The following is a 22,875-nucleotide window of genomic DNA, read 5'->3' as shown; positions in this document are numbered from 1 at the left end:
ATTTATTTTCTTATTTATAAAATATAACAAACATGCTGTCTTGGACACCTGATAAATTCTATAGTCAGAACGAAAGCACGAGATCGTATCATTTTTGCAACTTTTGTGTTCAATCACGTATTCAAATAATATTTCCATTTCGTCGATCCTATTCACGCTAATTCGCATTTTTTCGTTCGTTTGAAAAATTGAATGAATAAACCGTTTTAACTTATCGAATTCGTTTAGAAAGTCTAAGCTTAGTCATTCACTCTTAGTTTTGACAAGATACCACCATCATTATAAACTACGAAAATCATAATAAAGTATTTCTAATAAAAAGCTTATGCTTCAAGACTGTTTCCCACGTGACATAACCGTAAGAGCCGACCATTTAATTTTGTTGGAACCGAGACCATCATCTGTTACTGTCCGATTGTCCCAAACAGTCATGCAGTAAAACGATTACATTAAAATCGAAATAATATGACTTAATTAATCGTCTGAAGATTCTGTTATTTTCACCGAATGCTACGATTAATCTCGCTGGACATATTTTACTTAACGATACCTAGGACTCGCTATAATCATAATCTCGTTTACGATAATCGTAATGAATGTTTATGTGTCTATATGCTACTGCCATGCGGAGTTCATACGTTATTCTATGTGATTCACTATTGTGGTTACATTAACCACCTTTATTACATTTATTAGAAGATGTTGTATTGGCAAGTATTGTAACCATTCTTCTTATTATTGATTTAAGATGAGATCCTCGGCTAGTTATTAACGTCAATGCGCAATATAATATATGAATGCTATTACTGATGTTCAATAGACAAATGACCATATAAATTGTACTTTAGCTTGTTCATTTATTATGCATACATTTGGACTGACGACAAATTGGCACAATTCTAATTGATGTTTTCACGTTTCTAGTATTTCCGCTTAAAATAGAGTCGAAACGAAAAAAAAAACGCAGGATAATTTAAAGAAAATTGTCAATCATTAAGATTTATAAAAAAAAAGTTTATGTTGACAACATTGTAAAGAGAACCTCGAACAATGTATTTGCAGTTTAATCGTCGTTGACGCAACATTTCGATTCTTATTATTAGAGAATTATAAAACTGCAATCGCAGTCAAAAAAGGTTTGCCGTTTTGTCTCCGTTTACTTGACAGACCATTTTTAACAATAGGAAAGCAGTGTGGTTTACTTAAAGGAATGCCTTTTTTGACTGCGTGGACTGTAAACAGACAGTAAACATCAGTGAAATTTAGACATTAATTTGCTTCAGCTAGTCCACAATCACAAGTGTATCAGCAGTAGTTTTTGTATGGATTGACCAGAGAAAGTAATTAATGTCTAAAATCCACTGACGTCGACTGCAGTAATCATGCTATTCTTACCACATGCGATATAGTTACTATACATACACTAAATTACGCAGGTGTCACACGTGGTAGAGTAGGTGGGACCATCCCCTGCAACTAAGCCGATAGGCCTGTTGCGTTTATATCTTGTGATTTAGAATGAAAAGCGAGAGGATTCTAAAGGAATGTTCCAACCATTCTCTAACAGTGGATCCATTTTGTTTTTTAGAAGGTTCTTTGAGTTTCCAGCTGTACAATGAGCCCATCAGTCTCCATATATCAGTTAAACACCTATCGTTTTTCATATATAAACTTTGTTGTGAATGAACCATTTGTGTCCGGAGACTAATGTCGTCACCCTCTTTTATTGAAATTTACGTTTTTCTTTTCAATCGTGATATCCATGTAGTATATGGAATACATATGTGGCAGCTTCTGAATGAATTCAGCATTCGTACTAGTGTACCATAACCATAACACTGATATTTTTTGATATGACCTAGGAATCGATGTTACATGTTGAATATTGCAACGATGTAATGGATTTGAAAGATTTAAAAACCGACACCACACCAAACTTCTTTATTTTTTTTTTCGAAATTTAAACGTTTTTTTGTCATTATTCGAAAAAAATGAAACTTTATTTCCTATATGTAGAAATTTGAATGTTTCTGTCGTTATATTTATTGCCATGCTGTGGTCTAACGAAAGCGATTACAAAACACGTGCGTTTAATAATATTACCTGCTACAGACCCATTACATTACCATAATTAGATGATTTCAGTACATCACCAAACTGAATGAAAATAATGTCAAATGATATACAGCGCATAGACAACACAACAATAAACGAATTTTGTCATTCAAATTTTGTACATGAAAGTAAAACATATCTAAATGGGAATTCAGTTTGTTCATGGTGTCTCAACGAAATTCAATTATTTATTGTTATAGCTAAAATAAAATTATAGAAAAAAAAGAACGGTGTGCGTTTCAAAAAATACAAGATTGTGCTAAGGTTGAATTGAATAGCATTAAGTTTTCTTCCATACGTCGCTGTGATGGTATCTTAGGATTGACGGATCAATTGTTGACTTGGTTGATTTATTGTTGCAGGAGGACTATTTTGACATAAATGAAGAAATGTACCATGCTTTGGAAGCTGATGATTTTACCATAAATCAAATAAATGCAGGCGGTTAAATGTTAGTGCTTTGAATTATTTCAAAATAAACGTAGAAAATGTTGCCCGTTAGAATGTAAGCTATTTTCTCTCTGTCCCTATTGAACTTTGACCTTTGCTTCGGTATGCCCCTCAGCGACATATTTGTATAAAAGAAATGTCTTTGTGTCACATATTTCTTTACGGATGATCTTTTTACACCCTGGAATAGAGAAATAGAGGCATGAGTATTAACGGTCTTGCAAGCATTAAGTTTGACCCTGCCATTATTTCTTGTTAAATGTTTCTCTTTATATTAATTGGTTAAGTTTAAATTTCGTTTAACAAAAAAAAACCGCATATAACACGAAAGTTGTGTTAAGTTAAATGCGGTTTTTTATATGTTTTGTGAGTCAGTTGTCAGTCGCGTCATTACTCGTAAAATAATATGCCTACTTATTGCATAACAAATTAAAAATAATATTCAAATGAATGAGATATGTTATAAACCCGCTAGATTAATACCATACATTTTATTTAAACAAATTAATTATTTTATTAAAATATAAATTTTCGTGTTGTCTATTTTTTCTTTCGTAGTTTTTTTTTTCTCTCTTGTCATTGTGCTATATGACAAGATATTATACTGTGTTTTCATTGCATTTAAATTCGACTGGTTTGATTAGTAGGTGGTCTCAGACTATTGCACATAAAAATAACTGCGAGGCCAGGAAAAGTTTTTCGTTCATAACAGCATATAGAGCCGCTTTGTACCACGACACGGTGATAGAAATGTTTCCATTACTTTGTCCATGAATAATTTTTAGTAGTTTAGATTGTTATTTTGTTGGTGCATTTAAAGTCATTTCATTTTCATTGACCGCTTCTGATAATAAACATCAATGTTACGAACGTGAATAATTTTTTAATCAAACCGTTTGGAGTCAGGCAACACATTAATCTGTGGTACAAGTTATGGTATAGAAATTGTATCTCATACTAATATTATGATACCATTTATGTCTAATAATAATGTTCAGTATTAATCAGGAGAAATTAACGTTAACGATCGCAGTATCTTGTTAATCCTTAAAAACATGTATTCACCATGTGTCCATTGTTAAGAAATGTACTATATTTTGTGTTCATTTTTGTATTTACCAACCACAGGCAAAAGTATAGTACATACATGATTCACAATTTTATTTTTACGAGTGAAAATACCACATTCTCCTTCGGGTCGGGCAATAACGTTTCCACTCGTCTAAAAAAAAATGTCGAACCACTGACGAATCACAACGTAATGTACCCTTAACAGTTTTTCAAAATCTTTTACTTCAATAGTTGTAACGTACTATATAAAACCGCATAAGTCTGCAATTGTTTATGCCATGGTACTTCTGTCGATAATAGATGAGACAGTCGTCTGTAAAAGGTTGTCATTTAAAAAATGATGGGACGAATTGTTGAAAAAGTATTCTTATAAAAAATGAAGTAGACGCAAAAGTATCTAAACGAGAAAGATAACTTTTCCTTTAAATCTCACATACTTTAAAACTATAAATACGACGCAAGTGAAATATATTTAATCGTCAAGCAGACTTTGTGTAACGTAGAAAACGGTATGAATAAGTAACAATATTCAAGGAAAATAAGAAGGTAGGTTAACTATAGTCACAACTACATGCATCAATAGCTAATATTTGTATTCCTTATCTTTTCACATTCCGTAGCTGTATTTTTATGGTAGACGCAAATCTTAATAAATTACATAGGTAAAAGACATCACAAAAAAATTCCTTCATATCTTTTGTGTAAGTGTGGATAGCTAGCCCATGCATTTTCAATGCATTTAAAATAGCTAAAAAAAAGACTGTGCAGTGTTATCTTTTCTGTTTGCGATAGTATAGCATTATACCCCTTAAACGACACGAACATTGTAAAAGGTATATTGCCTACATAAAAGATATTTTCGAAAAAAAAACTTTTTTTCCTTCGGTTTGTTGAAAGTGTGATTTTTTTATGGTTTTAAACATGTGAAGCTAACCGATCGATGTGCGGCACCGTAACACTGTAACATTCGATTATATGCATATGGTCATTTGGCGCTCGTAAAAGCTTATGGCTTTTTTTCTGAAAGAAACTGATAACTACAAACAACACATTTTGTCTTTAACACATGGAAAAACAACAGACCATGATTATCCTATAAAAATCTTCACAAATTGGAGAATTGGAATTTTTAGTAAGGATGTTAAGGCGTTTCGGAGTATTTTGTCGAAAACTGTAAAAAAAACTTTATGCAAATGAAGTTGAATCACAATGGGAATAATTGATAGACGCAACGTTTAGAATGATTCATGATACATCTACTAATGATGAACTTGATGTTTTTAGAAAATTATGACAAACTTATACAAACCGATTGTTTATTTATCTCAACTAATAATCTATTCTTTCAACTTGTTGTGGAGGTGGCTATGCTTCCTGTCATCATATAACTAGTATTTTTAATCTTTCACGGACGGCAATCATCCGTTAGCATATTAACCGAATCTATTACTTCTTTTGATCAAAACATTGTTGACACGATGGTTCAAAATCTTTTACTTCGTTGGTTGTAACAATGTAACATATATTTTTGTATATAAAAGCACATCCTTAACTAATCGCTAATGACTGCCACTTCAGTCTTTAATAGAAGACAGAGATGTCTGTAGAATATGTAAATTCAGCAACAAATCTGATTGGTTCTAATTTTCTGCACTAATTATTTCAAGAAAGATAAATTCTTCAAACCAACAAAAAACTGACGTTGCTTCAAGCAAATAGCGAATTCGAGAAAACCAATTACTTGGCGCCACATCATTCTTCATCTCCATCGCTTTTCGATTTCAATAATACAACAAATAAATAATTTTCCTCACATATGAGCATAACGATCGCTGTGACACTAATAATGAATACACGATGATACGTACCATTAAATAACACGTAGGTACCAATTGCATCTTGCCGTTCTTGTGTACACATTAGATTCGATTATTCATCATACGTGTGTCGGTTATGTAATTACCATTTTAACTAATTATGGCCTGTCGCGTTTCATCATTACAAAATGGATTTTGATTTTTTATTTTTCAGCATAAATGGCATTTGTTATTAAATTGACAATATTATTCTGTTGTATGGGTTACTAATGGAGATCAAGACCCAATCTTCCGTCACTGGAACTATGTATGTGCAACCATACATCAGATTCAATAAAAATAGGTTTATTGTTCGTATGAATTTCATGATTAGCGTGAGCATGAAGAAATGCAGTTTACCAAACGGACTATTGTATTTAAATTTGGTTTTAATATCCATTTCAAGAAACAAATCGTTTAACGAGTACTTAGCGTTTCCATTCAGGCAAAATTTGTGTTTTTTTTTTTGTTTGTGTGCTAAAACAGTAAAATAGAGATCCCTTATGATGAGGCAAATTGTGTTTTTTTACATAATAAGAAAACATCGTTGGATTAACAATCGTATGGATCTATAAGTAATTGACAAGGTTAATTATGCTTGTCGTGTGTTTCTAATACGAAAGCCAGAAGGTCAGATTCTCTTGATCTGTTTGTATCTTTTTCATAATTGCATGGAATTTATTCAATTCGCGGCTTAGACGGATGGTGAAATTGCTTGATTTATATTTGAATTTAACGATGATTTGCAAATTAGAAAATAAATATTATTCTTCGATTTCTAATTGCTTCATTATCCGTGTACGTAGCAAGAAGACTAATCAATTTGCTATAAATTTTCGAAAACATTTATTTATTGTGGACTAATGACTGGTGACAGGATAAAAATTGATAGCGGTTCGAGTACGATTACCATTTTTTACATTAAAACGAGTACCCATCCAATAAAACTTTTTTTTTCTTAACCTCACAACAGCACAATGGTATGCATGCTCGTTTGGTGAATTTATAGTGAAGGTGTTTGTGAATTTAAATTATCACTTCCATCAGTCAAATCATAGCCTCTACATCAATTTAGTGAAGTCGATGCATGGAATTGATTGCCTTTCTGTTGTTACTTCTGATACCAAGCGGCATAATTTTGCTTGGTAAATAAGTTACGTTGCAATTGAATATTTGCGTTAAAGAAGTGAATTAATTTCGTCGTCGACTGTAATAACACGAGCAGTATAATGTGAAATGAGGCTAAATCACGTTTACCTCCTTTTCTTGTTCTGATCTCATTCCTGCAAGGTCGTAAATCTTCTTTTATTATTTCGATTATTTCAAATTTCAGAAATTCCAAATATCTTTTCATGTTGTACGGTGCACGTACACAAAAGTCAGCAATGGAACGATATTGTAACCGCAAAAAATTGCTAAACTTTTCTTTTATACGCTCAAATTCAATTTACTTGTACGAATAATTTCATGCATTCAAGCTTTTAAAAATTAATTAAATTTAATTTCTGCTTTTAACGACTTTTTTCCATGTCGTCACCTATACTTGTATTTAGCGATAAATTAAATGAAATATATATCAACACTGAATGGTATTGCTGTCAATAACTGATAGAATATTATACATACACCCATGGGTTTGTAGCGTAATTGAATTTAAACACGAAATTTGATGTCTGATTTTTGCTTCGTCTGCGAATTGCTTGTTTACCGTTTTCCCTTTTACCCATATCACAGCCAGCATATCGTTTTACAAAAGGTCACATGGCCTATACGCTTAAATGGTCCCGGATATTATAGAATTCGTACACTCGCAATCGAATTCAGATAAAATGTTTAAATTGAAAGAAAATGCAATTAATTTTAATGCATCCCATATTCAAAGTGGAAGGTCCATATCATAATAAATTTTATGTACTTCAATCATTGCATCACATTCAATGTAAGAAATTGCTCACGATATTTATCATATTAAAAGGTAATCCAAATTACATTAAAAATATTTCTTTTTTTTCGAAAATGAAAACACGATATTTGCATCTGCCGTTCCATTTGTGTATATTTGAAGAAATATTTACGATTGGGAAATGATTTTTTTTTTTCGTTTTTTTTTCTCAAACATTTTTGGCCGCTAAACGTAAAAAAACGAAGAAAAAAAAACTTTGATGATATCCATACATCAACGGTCACACGTTACACCACATTCAAAGAAGTGTTGAAGTTAAACCTGATTTTGTTTAGTATTAGAGACGTCTACGACAAACGTTTGCCGAGTGTTTTTTATTGCTTGTTCGAGAGTAGAAAAAAAAGAGAACCAACAACCAAAACTGAAACTCATAACTCAAATACCAGTGCGATAATATCATGCTTTGGATATTTATTGAGTTTGCAAATATTTGATCTGCGATAAAATGTAAATAAAAACGTCGCATACAATAAATATTAGCAAATAATTATTTTATTGAAGAGCTGGTAATTTCTTGTTTGTCCATTAAATTTGAATTTCGAGAATTATGATTTGCATTCAATGTCTTTTCGTATTGTTTACCGGAAGAAAAATTTTCTCATATTGAATTGGTTTTGATTATTTCTATTTTATTCATTCACTACGGTAAGTCATAATCGTTGTGTACAAATAGAAATTCACAGTTTTAACATGCTACGGATTTGTGCAAATAAGATGCTACCAATAGATTAAATAGATTGTTTCTGTTTGCTTTTAATCCATACTTGTTGAGGACTTCTGCGAAAGCCACGGCAAACATTTTTAGTGGGAATAGTTTCTTTAAAATAAAATCGGCATGGACATATTGCTTTCCTAAGCAATACATTCGTTTATGCAGAGACTCGAATTAATTGCTTCCAAATAATTTCCTTGTAAAACAGATGTTGTGCACACAATTCCAACCGTGCAAAATGCGATGTAGAAAGCTTACCAGTCAATGTGTAGGCAATTTACAGAACAAGAAATTTCAATAAAATTTTAATTTGGAGCATAGCAATAGAATGAAGAAATAGTAATAACCACAGATAATTACATTGTTGAAATAACATTTGACCCAAAGAATTAATAACATTTCTAGAAAGGTATATCTCTCTCTCCATCGACGATTAGATTGTTTTATTCACTTAAACAACGAAACATAATTTGATTAAAATAACGATTATAATAGCAAGTCAAATCTAACGAATCCAGAGTAAAAATTCATCTGAGGAAGATCTCGTCTTAAACCAATTTTTTGTTTCGATGAAAGTGAAAAGCTGTGTTTGTAAATAAATAATAATGCATTCCTAACATCATGACTGAAATTGTATAGTTGTACAATATAAAAAACAATCAAACATCCGATTAAATTGAAATTTAAACATTACACAGAAAACGTATAATACACGAGACGTGGGAAAAATTTGAATGAAGCGGAAATGTTGCGAAAATCTAATTTTAACTGTGTGTATATGTTTCTAAAGTGCCAATTTGTTATAGAAATTTCTTCCAAATTAAATTTAACTGTATACAACACACAACCGATTCAGATAAAATAATCTGTAGTGGAGATATATGTAAAAGTTGTTTCATGATTTGTTATGTTATAGGTGAGGTGTATTAACACAATTTACTCGATGGAAAAGGATGCATATTGTATATCATATGCTATTATTTTGTGCAGTATTGAATTATAATACTTGAACATAGTCGGAGCCGAGGTCAGGCAACTTTTTTTTCGTCCTAAAAACCAATATTTTGAATGTTAACACAACCACTGCATCTATGCACCATTTTTATTGATACAAAAGTAAAAAATTATTCAAGCAAAATTTATTATAATTTTTAAAGCACCCATTGTGTCGTTATACCTGATCGGCATTTATAAAACCTTTTTTAAAGCTTAAAAAATGCATGTGTATGAAAAACGGATAAAAAACGGTTGATTGGATTTTTTGCGGTCAAAATTAAACGTGTTCCAGCTACAGCACAAAATTCGGATTACATTCAGATGTGTTATAACTTTTGCCGATGAAATTATCAAGAAAAGAGGCTCGATAGTCGCTGGGATTAGTCATTGCGTCTGGGCCAGCTTTATCGGTATTTTTCGGTTATAAATGACTCAAAAAAAAGTTGCCGTCTCTCGGTGGTTTTGAATACTTAACCACATAATACAATACAATGAGGAAAAAAATAATTTGACGCAGACGGGAATATAATTAAATTGTAAGACAGAATCGTAGCCCAGGTTAAGAACATTTAAATTGTAGTAAATTGTAGCTCTGTTAGTTTATGAATGAAGATTTTGCGAAAGTGATAGGGTATCTCGTGTAACCACATTGTAAATTTAATTTTTAATGGACTTTGAGACCGTGGCACACGAGATCACATTTTCACAATAATTTGTTTACAATCTCGTATCCATGTTCCCTCTATCTGACCTTTTTTCTTTGATTTTCGGTACGAAGCTAGCACATTCAGTCACATCTTCAGACATGTAATTTCGGAAGCCCATGAATCTTAAGATATTTTTTAGCCTCAGTACTTATAGCGATGTTGCATGCCTCCAAAGAACTGCAATATTATTCTTCGCATATATGCATTTAAATGCTACATTGTTGCAAGTATTTACAGTTGAGCATGCAAAATTTAGAACGGCTTAATTCAATTAATACCGACTCTAACATCGATTCGAGTGATTTTCGTTGAATTATATAAAGTAAAATAATTTTGATTTTGAATATTTATGTTGAAAAATTACTCATAAAATAGACGCAAAACAATTACATCACCAGTTCAGTATATATTATGAGTGCTTTACTCATTCGTATAATATTGAACTTTATGAGCACTTAACCATTTTGTTATGCGGTCAAGAAAAAAAAATATTTAATTTTCGTTGAACTATAAAATGCCAGATTTAATATTATTATTATTTGTGTTTATTGTTTGCGTATGGTTGGATTTTTTTTTCTCGACTTGAACAGAGAGTATCCAAACAAATTATCATTTAAATTTTGAATGCAAAAAAATTTGTTGTTTGCTTATTTCTTATTGTCGATCCAAAATGATTTTGAATTAATTGTATATTCAGTTTGAAGCCTATTTAAAGTTATCAATAGTTTATGTTCGCACAAACGATATTGTGTCCTTAGGGGCTATCGCCATTGCCATCATATTGCCGCGGTGATTTGAAAATATACGAAACATATTCCGTTGATTGTTTTGATTACAATGAGTAATGAAGTTTGAACTTTATCCAAGGTCATGCCGATAGAAGTCTAAGATTGAGTGTAACGTAACACTGGTGGTAAATGTTATTCTCGATGAACTTTAATGTAACAGAACAATTTACCGCTCTCGCCCACATCGTACATAATCGTGCTTTTAGCCATTGTCAATAAAAGCAGAAATTGACTTATTGTACACCGAATATTTAATTTGGTTTCTCACTCAACGTGTATGAAATTTAAGCAGAAGAAATTTTTTTTTAGCAGACCACTCCTTTGCTTTGTTTACGAAATTTCATATCTTATAATTTCCAAATATAAGACAAGCGTATTATAACACATATGGTTATGTGTTTCGTCCGTGATCAAATTGCTGTTGATATTTTTACAAATAAATCTACGCTTAAAAGGTTTTATTGGATTCATACGTAAACTTGTTCATACGCAAATGTTTAGATGGTATAAAGGATTGACTTTTGGCGATGTAACTTCTTTCGTACAGCAATCATTTCTAATCAGGGTATCGTTTTGTGTTAACTAACATACATATGATACAAAAACCCAGATGTAAGTCCTTCTGCAGATGCATATTTCCTAAACAAGTAGGTACGCATTGCATTATACGCCAGTAAAAAAAATTACCAAAAATTTGACTAAAAAAATTTTAGAAAGAAGATTTTACCAAAAAAAAATTGCGTTGCATGTGGCATATGTCCTTCTAAAAACAGAAAGTCATCTGTTTTCGACAATGGCGACAAAATTAAGTTAAGGTCTTTGGATAGTGTCTCTTTAAAATACTAAATTATTTGTTTGAACTTTTGAAGTAGCAGACTTTGCATCTGACTGACTGACTATGCTACTAAACTAATAATCGACAAAAGAAGTAACAGATTTAATGGTTATGTCGCGATACCTTTGCCGACCGTTCACACAACATACTATAGATTAATGGAAATAACGTCAATAATTTCTATAATTTCACAGTAGCTACAAATTACTCACTTGATCAGTCTTCACAAATATTTCCTCTTTCATATTATTCAGATAAATGAACATATTAACAGAACAACGCATTTGAATTCTCCCATTTACAATGTTCACACACATTCATTTATAAGCACTGACTCATTTATAAAACGTGCAAATGTCATCCTTTGTATTGTAACAATACTCTTTTTTTTGTTCGAGTACTCTTGACTCTATGTTTTGTTTTTCCTTAAACATTTAAATGCATTCACCCAACATCCTCATTTAATAAAATTGTCGTCAGTTCATATTTCAATATAAAAAATGCATACATGTGAATGAAAGTATAGAACAGCACACAATGTATAAGACGGAAGAAAAAAAACTCATATAAGCGAGTTACACCTTAGAAGGAATCATCAATTAATTCACACTTAATTAATTTTGTTGCATATGGTTATATGGTATACATGTATGTGAGTTAAATGCGAAACAAAGAGCATACAAAAGTCACTATTCTACTTTAAGTAAAATTAGCTGATGAACGTATGCAGTTTTACTATACGATTACGATGATAATGCAAAGTCCGCTTGCATACCACATCCATTGCATACACATATTTCCTTTTAACAGAAAGTAAATATGGCAAAAAATGCATAATAAAGAAACATCATCAATTGTCTTTAACTAGATGTGTGGTGAGAAAAACTATTTCATTTATTTCTCGTCTTACAATTCTCAAAAGGAACTTAGAATTTTTTTATTATTGTCATCGAGCGAACAGGTATCTTCTCCGTATTTTAACTTTGTTTTCATCAAAGCGGTCTTCCTATTGACTTCTTTCTCTCAGGTCTACTTAATTAACGTCGGTCACCATCGATACAGGAATTGGTAAAACCTCTTTTTAGGTTAAATGGGGGTGATTCGGACGGGAAATAGTTGTGAACCTTTGCTGGTTAGATTTTGGCAGAACTCGTTTTTTAGTATAATAGTTTAATCTGTGTTCGTCGAGGTGTTCGTATAAATTCGAGGAGAGAAAAGTGAATTCGAAATTTTTCCTCTGTTGGGAGTTGTTTAGGATTGTAAATGATTCCCTACAAAATTTGTCTAACAAATGAAAATCATTTTTTTTTTATTTTAGTAGTAATAATAATAACGTATAGTATCGTTCAACCGGGAGATCACACTTAATGCAGGTTCGGCTAACAGTGCTGCTATAGTCCAAGTTCATACATAACCAAAATTCATAAAATAAAAATCTAGATTATCATTTGTTCAACGAAATTCTTTTGGAATCAATTAAAAACCTAGTTACAAACCTCTCCCACAAAGCATGTCCATGTTCACTTCTGTACAGTACGGTTATGAACAACCCTCTACTATTTCGATGTAACAAACTTTTTCTAGCAATACCGCGAATAAGAATAGGAAATGTGGTATCTCAAGCTTATCGCATTAACAAAGGGATTTTTGCTAAACTTCGTAGGAGCAGCTGTCTGGTCAACTTAAATTAATTTAAAAAGAAAGAAAATTCTTAAAGATGTGATGTGAGATGTAGCGAGACCGTTTCTGAGTTCATGTGTAGTGACTACAAGTAACGCTGTGTAGATGTTGTATGCATGTACTGTATAAAACAGCAACGCTGTATAATATATACATCCACAAGCTCTAATTGTGAAAAGACTTCAGAATTTTTAAATTTACGATGGTTTATTTTAATTTAGCGTAAATACTGTTCGATGCACGCTGCGTAACCTTTACAATTTTATCCATCGAATTTCATTTTTTATTAAGAAAATATTCTATTTGTACATGCTTGTGGCGGATGATTATAATACAATGTTGTGTCCAATTCAAAAATGTTAAATCGTTGTACATCGTTTCTGCAAATGTACTCCACAGAAATGCATAAATTAATTATGCAAATTACGATTCTAAATGCGAAGAACTTGAAACTTGTTGATCTCAGAAATATTTGCAATCAAATAGCAAAATCGATTGTCATAAGTTTTGATGTGCAGTAAAATGTAGCCTCTCGCTCTCATAACGATCAACAGATTGGAAATTCTGATTGCTTAATAAAGAGTAGATATGTAAGTGAAAAATGATCAACTGATTGATATGCAAAGTACCACTCAGGCAGAGTTATGCGATTGTTTAACGGTAAATAGCGCTGTAATATTTCAATTTTTCACTTATACTCCTGGTTATAAACAATATTCAGTCGTCCATACTTTTCTCGTATATACATTCGTTCAACCCAACTGATTGATTGGTTTAAATTTTACCGTAGAAATAGCAAAGATTTAAGCGACGATAAAGTCTTGGACCAAACTTGTAAGAATAAAAATTGCTTGGCATAATTATGCATTTTATTTCAATCACAATAATTCTGTGAGTTGCTGTCTGATCAGAGACTTAAATGTAAACTGTTTCGCGGCTTGTCTATTATTTTGTTGACAAAAACAATTCCGGTGAACAGTGTAGTAACCCCTAGAGTAAATAACTCGAGCCAGCGCCCATAGAGACCCCTTTTTTGCAGTTACCAGAAAAATGTTATTGACTGAAATTTCTTTGCGCTAGATTTACATTTTATCTATTTTATCTACCTTCGTATAACATACTTTGCTGGCCCATATAAATGCAATTAAAATTATGCTGTTGAATAAGTAATATCCATCAATCACTGAGTATATTGAAGTCACAATGAGGGCGCTGGGCGAATAAACGTTTAGACAATTTTCTTTTCAAAGATTAATTTTAGTGATCTCATTTTCAAAATAGGTACAAAAAAATCACGACCAATTTTCGAAACGAACAGAAAGTCAATTATCTTTTCTACAAATGAAAATAAAATACAAATCTTTCGATGAACTATGCCATTCCAAAACGTAATGTAACTGTTGTTTCCAATAATAAATAATATACTCGAACAACCGTCGGTCAAGAATGCAACAGACAATCTAAATCTATCATCTCATATATATATATATAAATAGCCGTAGTGCAATCATACACATTTATTATGTTGAAAATTTACTGAAGAATACCACGAAATGGAAATATAAAAAAATGAACAAAACTCAGACTCAATGCACTGATAATAATGTCGCACAAGACTCGTATTGAGTGTAATTATATATTTTACGTATCGTCTTATCGCATAATACTTTACTTGCATTAATCCGTAGTATTCCGTAGTAATAAATTTCGTTTTTTGTCTTTGAAAGTTAGTTGATTTTACTTCCTCGTTGTGTACTGCAGAAATATTTAACTTACAGCTAATTGTAAGCTACTGTTTGGAAGGCAAGATGCCCTCAATTATAAAACTCGCCTTTCTCAATGGAATTGTCTTGATTCTTTTTGTCAAATAACTGTGTTTCTGATCAATTAAATGCTAAGTAATCCAAAGATTCTTCATTTCATGACTTTTACGTGAAGTTTTCTTATTCTTATTCAATTTTCGGTTGCAAATGGTCTGTCACATCTACCGCAATTAACATTTAACTCAGCGGTGGCATTGATGATATATAATTTAATGCATAAGTAGCACCACCAAAGTTTCTTAATAACCGACATCTTAAGACTATCCGCGCGCGCATAACTCAAAAACTCTGGATTGATATCGAAACGTATTATGTGAGTACTCGGTTTTATTGATGAAATTATGACAATTTTCAATTATAACATCATCGCATATAGTCACTATGATGTTGGGTGTTCATTTACATAATTCTCATGAATATAGTTACTTATTCGGTGTGATACATTTGCATATATTTGAATATTATACGTTATATCATGTTCGTAACACTATTCCGATTAATTTCATTATGTAATTGAAATATGTGAACGTGAAGAAAGCATAAATCTCTCATTGACACAACGACCGAGTTTCAGGGCTTTTGCTTTCTTTATGTCAGAAATAATGTCAAGAACCCTTTGATTTAAAGCCCCGGTAGCATTTTTTTAATTTTTAATGTATAAGGACAACCCCCACACATCAACAACATAGTAACAAAAATTTGATCAGGTAACATATCCATGAAGGTCATATGGAATTCCTGTTCAATTTTCGACAATTTTCACGAATACAAGATTAAATGGTTAGCCATAGTACACGGCCGTAAAGTGATATAATTAGAATTCTACGATTTCAATTAAATTAAATTTGCGACGATATGAAACCATATCAGTGACATTTTTGCAATGTCGATGGACGTGAATTATACTAACAGTGATAAAAACATGATTCCACGGTGATATTACCTTAATAGGAAGTTGTCTGCATTTCAATTCCGTTCTGGAAAACCTCCGTACTAATCGACTTTTCAACATTTCTACGATCATACATTTTACATTCTATTGCTTCTATAATTTGTGTCTTCTTTTTTTAACTCGTTGTTGGTTGAGTAGACAGACTAGTCAGATAAGAATGTACTTTAATCTCTCCGTGTCGACATCGCTAACATTGTTTCAGCTGCTGAGCCAGTATATCATTTGCCGTAATTCGTTATTTTTTAAGTTATGTTATAGACCGCGCATTTGATCAACGAGGGTAGAGTTAACCTACCTAAAACAATTTGAAGTGTATTGTTCGCGATATAATAGGCAAACACAAAGTTATCACGTTCGATGCAATTGATTGAACTGGTCTCCCTTCTACACTCCCTAAAGTTCTGTTTGTCAATTTGGTTGTTATCTACTGTAAATCCAGCCATTACGAAAACGGCAGATGTGTGAGGATGAGTACAAATTATTAGGAATACCGAAAAAACGTTTAACCTTCGTATCGTATCAATTGTTGTTAAGTTCAAATCTCCTTTCAAAAGTATTTTTAGTGACGACAACATAACATCATATTCGTTCCTACATATTAGCTTATTCACATGTGCAAGCACACCGGGAACACACACAAGCAGACTACTTATTTCGCGTGCTTTCTGTAAAATAAGGTAGTGTGCACATGTTAAATTTATGTATTCTTGTCCACATTAAATGAACATCGTATATGGATACCTACCTCAATTGTAATAATAGTTTTTTAATACTCATATATATACATAAAGCAACGTCTCGATCATCGCACAAAAATATCTATTTGTAATATAATGTATTTAATGGCTTTGTCTTATATATAAAAGTGAATATATTGTTTTGGTATCGAGGCTTTTTTTTTCGAATACTAAATTGTGCCATTTGATTGCCATAGCTACGTCTAGCTGTTCACCTCTTTTCTTACATTTACAAATTTAATGATTTCGTTTCAAATAATTTATCTACACTTTTATATTCACATTGCGGGTCAATTATTGACGATTAGAGAAATGTATACGGTTTCCGGAATATGGAAAGTTTAAGCACAGTTTGATGGATGATTTATCGATGTTATTAAGAAGAAACAGAAAACGCAGAAGCCGAAACTTTATGGCTTAATTTAAAATTTATATTTTGCTTTGATATAATAACAGCATGTTGCGTACTATAAGCAAGGTTATAATGACCTACATCATATATAAAAACATAAAACCATTAAAAAACGGAACAGAGGCATTTTGCCATACATTTTTGTTTGTTACTTGGGTCTCAATGGGTTCATGCAAATGAAATTGATGAGTACATTTTTATGTACGTGGTACAGCTGATAGCATGTTTATCTCAATTTTGGAAATAAATTGAATCAGTTCTGTTCTGTATTGCTTAAGTTCATGGTTGTGTATGCAAATGTTTTAATGCTGATACAAACAAGCAAAACCTATTATATTTAAGGCAATCCACACCACAAGCCACATAGAAACAGAACAATGACTACAAATTTCTACCTAAATTTTCGGAAAAACATATGTATAATATACTACTATCTGTGGTGATAAGTAATACGTTGCACCTGACCTTCTACATCGATGTAAATTTCTTTTATCGTGTAAGGGAAAATCGAAAGGATCACTATTAAGTGACCCAGTATATTGACTTGTGCAGATTTGAGAACGATCACTGAAGTTAACTACTCAAACCCTGCGTCTTTCCCAAGTTAGTCTGTAGGCATTTGAAAATGTAACCTTTTAGAATACGAGGGTAAAGATCTTTATTGTAATAATTAAATCTGGTACTTCTATTTTGTTTAAACTGGTTTTTCAGGTTTCATTTTTCGTTTTCGATCGATAAAACATACATAAAACAAAAATGTGATAATTTCTATTTTATGATAGTTGTATGTAAATTTTGCTGTATACGAGATTCTGTGGTAGAACCTATGGACATATGGAAGTGATAACTCAGTGGTATGTGCTAGTTCTCCACCAAAATGACCTGGGTTCGATTCTAGTATCAGACAATTCCAAACAGAATTGTTCTAACTAACTTGTGGCTTAATTTGAGAAGTTGTTTTTGTTAATAGTTTCGTGTCACCCTTTATGCAATTTAAAAAATTCAAAGTGACAAATAAACTTCTTCAGTTTTTCAAAAAATCCGAAAAATTTCCATTCCGGTATAATTAATCAATATTGCATCAAAATAGATTCGAAATTTAATAAAACTTTCCGCTGTTTCTAAAAAATCAGACCAACTTCATCCGAAATGTTTGAAACAGCTCAGGTAATCAAATCAATTTCAAAAGCAAAAAATTTCTTCGAAATAACCTTTTCATTGTTGGATCAGCTTACAAAAAAAAGATTTTACTTACCATTTCGTATTTTCTTTTTTTTATATTGAAGTCAATTGGCCAAATGCAGCTTGTTAAATTGAGAATTTAAATGAATCCACACGCAAATGAATGAAATTCTCTTTATTCTTTTCCATCTTTCATTTTGTATTACACGAAATATATATATACAACGGCTGTTTGTATATGGCAAACTTATTTCAATAATTCTCCGTACCACAAAACGTCACAAAACGAGAAAAATCCTATTGCAGACCTAATTTCCATTTTATATAAAAAAAATTATTTGGTATGTAGGTCTGCACGTTGTGAACTGTTTTCTAAACATGCTTTGCATTAGGAATTATAAAACTTTGGTTGTGGATTACGAATAGAGTTTATGTACATCTGAAGACACGGCCATATAACTATCTAATAGAACAGCTGTTGCCGTTGCTGTTGTACTGATTTTCTAATGATGGTTCGTTCGTTATTTTATTATATCATTATTCAGAAGAAAAAAAAAATCAAATAATAATAATAATTGAAACATTTAAAGTATTCAGACGAAATAAATTAGTTATTAACGGATCTCACAGACTCAGCAAATATTTGTTTAGTGAAAATCATTCGAGAAGGAAATAAATATATAAAAAAAATCAAATTACACAAAAGATCTTTTGTTGCATTAGATTTTACATAAAATGCGATATTAAGGTTTTATTATTATTATTTTTTGTTTTATCGTGATGAAAAGGTAAAAAAATGTCGCCTAAGACATTATGCAATGGATTGGAGTTTTTTTAGTACTTTCTATTATGAATTTGTATTTAATGATTATTAAGGTATGGCTTCGTTTTCGTATAAAAAAAATTCATATCGAAATCATGACAGATAATTTGTTTAGCGTTTTGCAACCTTAAATAGTTTCTGTTGTATTATTGAATAGTTTATTTCGACCTATTGTTGCTTGTATTAGTGTTATACGCTAAACTAATAACCGAATTTTTACGGATTATAAAGTGATTTATTTGATTGATATAAACTTTATACATTTAACGTAAAAGTTTAGTCGCTACGAATATTATCATTTATTTAGTTAAATAATTACAAATTGAATTCATTTAAAAATTAAAATATGAATAAAAGACCATCCATAAAGGGCTAACAGACGAGAGGAGAGGGGATCTGAACTTTATTCGCATTGTTATAGGTACTGGATAATTACGGGTAGGGGTAGTAGATCTACGTTTCATAATGCATCCGTAAATCTTTTATATTTTAAGTTCTAAATCAGTACAGAATGTAGACTTATCTCACAAAAACTTTTACTATGAGCACACCAACACTATCCGTTAATGTTAATCAATGAATTGATGATGATGAATCGATGAATTTTTGGAGGAAAAAAATAGGTCAAGCGAATCAGATTGAAACATTAAATTTTTTTTACAACTTGAATTTTCATATATTTTTCAGCTGAAGCCGTAACGGCTTCAATTTATTGATTTTGTTGATCAGCGCTGATGTCTTTCACTCCAGACAATGTTACGCTTTTTTAACCAATAATGGTAAAAAAATAAGTCTGAGAAAATAATAAAATGCTTCTGAAGGGCAAGAAATTGCGCAAAACTTTTATGTGCAATGGGTTTGTGGGCAATTTGTTCACCGAAATTGATTTTTAAGAATATTTTGAACGGAAATGAAGAATATTTTGCGTAATGTCGTTGAAGATTTATGGATTTTACTGTACAAGAGATCAAAAAAACAAAATTGTGCAATGTAAAACGTGGGTTTCTCATGCTTCAATTCATGTTCTGTACAGCAACGAACGGACACTGTGTTATTGTGTGACCGTGTAGCTCCAATGCTTTTCGAAAAAGTTTTTCATTTCATGGTATCTTTATTTATCTTTGTGTATTATTTTACCTTAATCATCAAAAACTTCAATAATAAAATCGTCATCAGTGAAATTTCGTTCTCGTTAAAACCTTACTTGCCCATTTTGGTGAATTTGTATTTTTTTTTCTCCATTAAAAATAGTAACAAAATGTTGAAACAAACTTTTAACAACAACAGAACGATGACAACAAGAATTACTTAAACGTTCAATGATTTTTATTTATTGAGATTACATAAGAAAATTTGCAGTTAAAGAGAGGCCTCTTTAGTAATACAATAAAGTCTTTGTTAAATGGTTTTGTACTTTGAAGCTTTTTTTTGAAACCGTGCTGTTGATTCACATAGTTGGTTGTTAATGCTGTTTGTGCATAAATAATTCTACAGACTAGGTATTTTTCAGTTATTTCACAAATTTCAGTTGAATTTTCTATATATCCAGCAAGCACAAGCAATAGACCGTCTCTAAACAAATTTATTTCTAATGTTACTGTCATAAATCGTTTTATATATGTTTATGCTTTCATGTTAAAATTAATCGTTTACAGGATGACACAATGAATGATCAATGCAGTCTGACGCAAGCGGAGCTCGAGGAATATAGTCGATCATATTTCGGACAGCAAGTGTTTCATCATCAAAAGCAATCGTCTTATGCTCAATCGGAAGGCTATCATAGTTATGTATCCAGTTCGGACTCAAGTTCAGCGACACCATTTTTGGATCGGTGAGCATACGTTTTTATCTAATTTCTGTGACACATTCATAACAAATTTATTTCTATGACGTACGAGTACGATTTTAACATTGTCGTGTTCATTTTGTAATAATTAAGGTTAACATTTTGTTTCATTAATCAATGAATTGTATGAAATTCTTTTTTTGCCCTCAATTATTGTGGTTGCGACAAATGTGTGGCAAACGTCGTAAGCACATCGGTCAGCTGAACAACAACTGAGGTTTAGCTATTGATGACAAATTAATTGAGTATTTAGATCAAGGTTAAATATTATGCAAAGCCATCAAATTTGAAGGGATCTTTATTAACATCATTTAATCCAATTCATATTTTAGACCTCTCTTTCTTGATAGTTTTTAATTACATGAGACAATAATTTTAGAAGCGATCGGACAGAATTCGCATGCACTCTTTTTAGTCCAACAATTTCAGTAACAATTTGCGTAAAGATTCTGATTCTGTTCTAATGAATTTGCATACATCATGTACAGTACAATGAATGTTATAAGCCTTATTCCATCAGCGCTATATATACATTTCGAAAATATCTTACGATACAGGAATTTATTGAATTTAATGAACACTGGGTCAAATCTACCATATGGTGTCTACAACTATTAAAATGAGATTAAACCGATTTACACAAGAACGCTTTTCATCTATCCAACCAAAGTGTATTACTGGATTCTTTCAAAGATTTCATTCTGAAAACAATGTAACTGAATTTTTCGTAATGAAATATTTATACTTTGCAGAAACAAAAAAAATCCTATCCGATAAGTCTTTACACAAATTCGATTTAGTTCGCATGAATAACACGAATGACCTAATTGACTAGCGAAAATGCCATACAATAAAATAAAAACACAAAATTATCGTCATGAGTCATTTTTCTTGGTTTAGCATTTCTCAGTTCTACCAGTCGGCATAAATAAAAATAAACGGAAAAAAACGGTCTTTGATTATGCATGCATTATGTGTATGCCTGAGATCCCGAATTCTCATGAATTTCAAGAACACTTTGAAACCCTTGAAAAGAACGGTTCGTGCAAATTTGTTCGATTGATTGTTTCATCGCGTTTGAGTGATGGAGCGACAGAGACCAATATTTAAGCTATACTATCAGAAACAAAGGTTTAGTGTTAATTTAATCACGCGACATTTCGTTAAATCTAAAACCAAAACATCCTATTGATAAGTTCCATTCCTAAGATTTTTTTTCGTGTCTTTCGAGTATTATTGCTTATGACCTCATTTGTAGCATTTGAAAACAAATTAATTTATTTACTCGCAAAAAAATTCTCAGAATAAAAAATTGAAATAAAATTTTAGTTGTGCAATGTTCAAGCGGTGAAGCTGAAGCGGCCTGCGTTCGTTTGAAAATTTTCTGATTGCATTCTTTCCATACAAGATTAGAATTTAAAGAATTGGTGAAAGATGTGATGAAGCTATCTGATATTCTGATTTTTGATGACGTAGTGGGATGGACATTCATCAGCAATTTAGGAAGCTACATTCATTTGCAAATTGAAGAAATATATTAGAATGGTTGATGGTATGATATCACTGCGAATAGAAACCGATAGTGCATAGTTTTGGAGAATCACTTCCTACCCAAGTTTCTGGAAAATTAATTTTACAATGTGTACTAAGACCCGTTTAACATGATCAGCCGCCCTTCTTATCACCATACTTGATAAGAGCGGCGCATGCATCGATAGTATTTATTAGAAGCCATTAGGTCATAGAGAGTAGCTTTGTAGGTTTCGCCTAATGAGAGACACTTACTTTTAATACCATCAACCGGTAGCTTCATCTGTTGAATACACAGAGCACACAACTAATTTCTATAGGGATCTTGTGGTAGAGACATAGATACTTTACAAATCTATTACCGATAAAAACGAGAAAAAGCAATGACTTCAAT

General features: G+C 31.6%; 1 protein-coding gene across 1 annotated transcript in view; it reads left to right on the top strand.

Annotated features, from left to right (window-relative positions):
* Positions 1-22,875, top strand: part of LOC119073435 (protein Shroom) — a 102,528-nt gene that overhangs the window by 9,985 nt on the left and 69,668 nt on the right. Inside the window, exon 3 of the mRNA XM_037178916.1 lies at positions 20,758-20,936. Within this exon, the coding sequence (XP_037034811.1) occupies positions 20,758-20,936 (179 nt within the window). The remainder of the gene's footprint in view (positions 1-20,757; positions 20,937-22,875) is intronic.

The sequence above is a fragment of the Bradysia coprophila genome, unplaced genomic scaffold (assembly GCF_014529535.1).
Source record: "Bradysia coprophila strain Holo2 unplaced genomic scaffold, BU_Bcop_v1 contig_138, whole genome shotgun sequence".
Lineage (NCBI taxonomy): Eukaryota > Metazoa > Arthropoda > Insecta > Diptera > Sciaridae > Bradysia > Bradysia coprophila.
The sequence above is the reverse complement of the archived record's forward strand: the minus strand, read 5'-3'. Positions and strand labels throughout refer to the sequence as shown.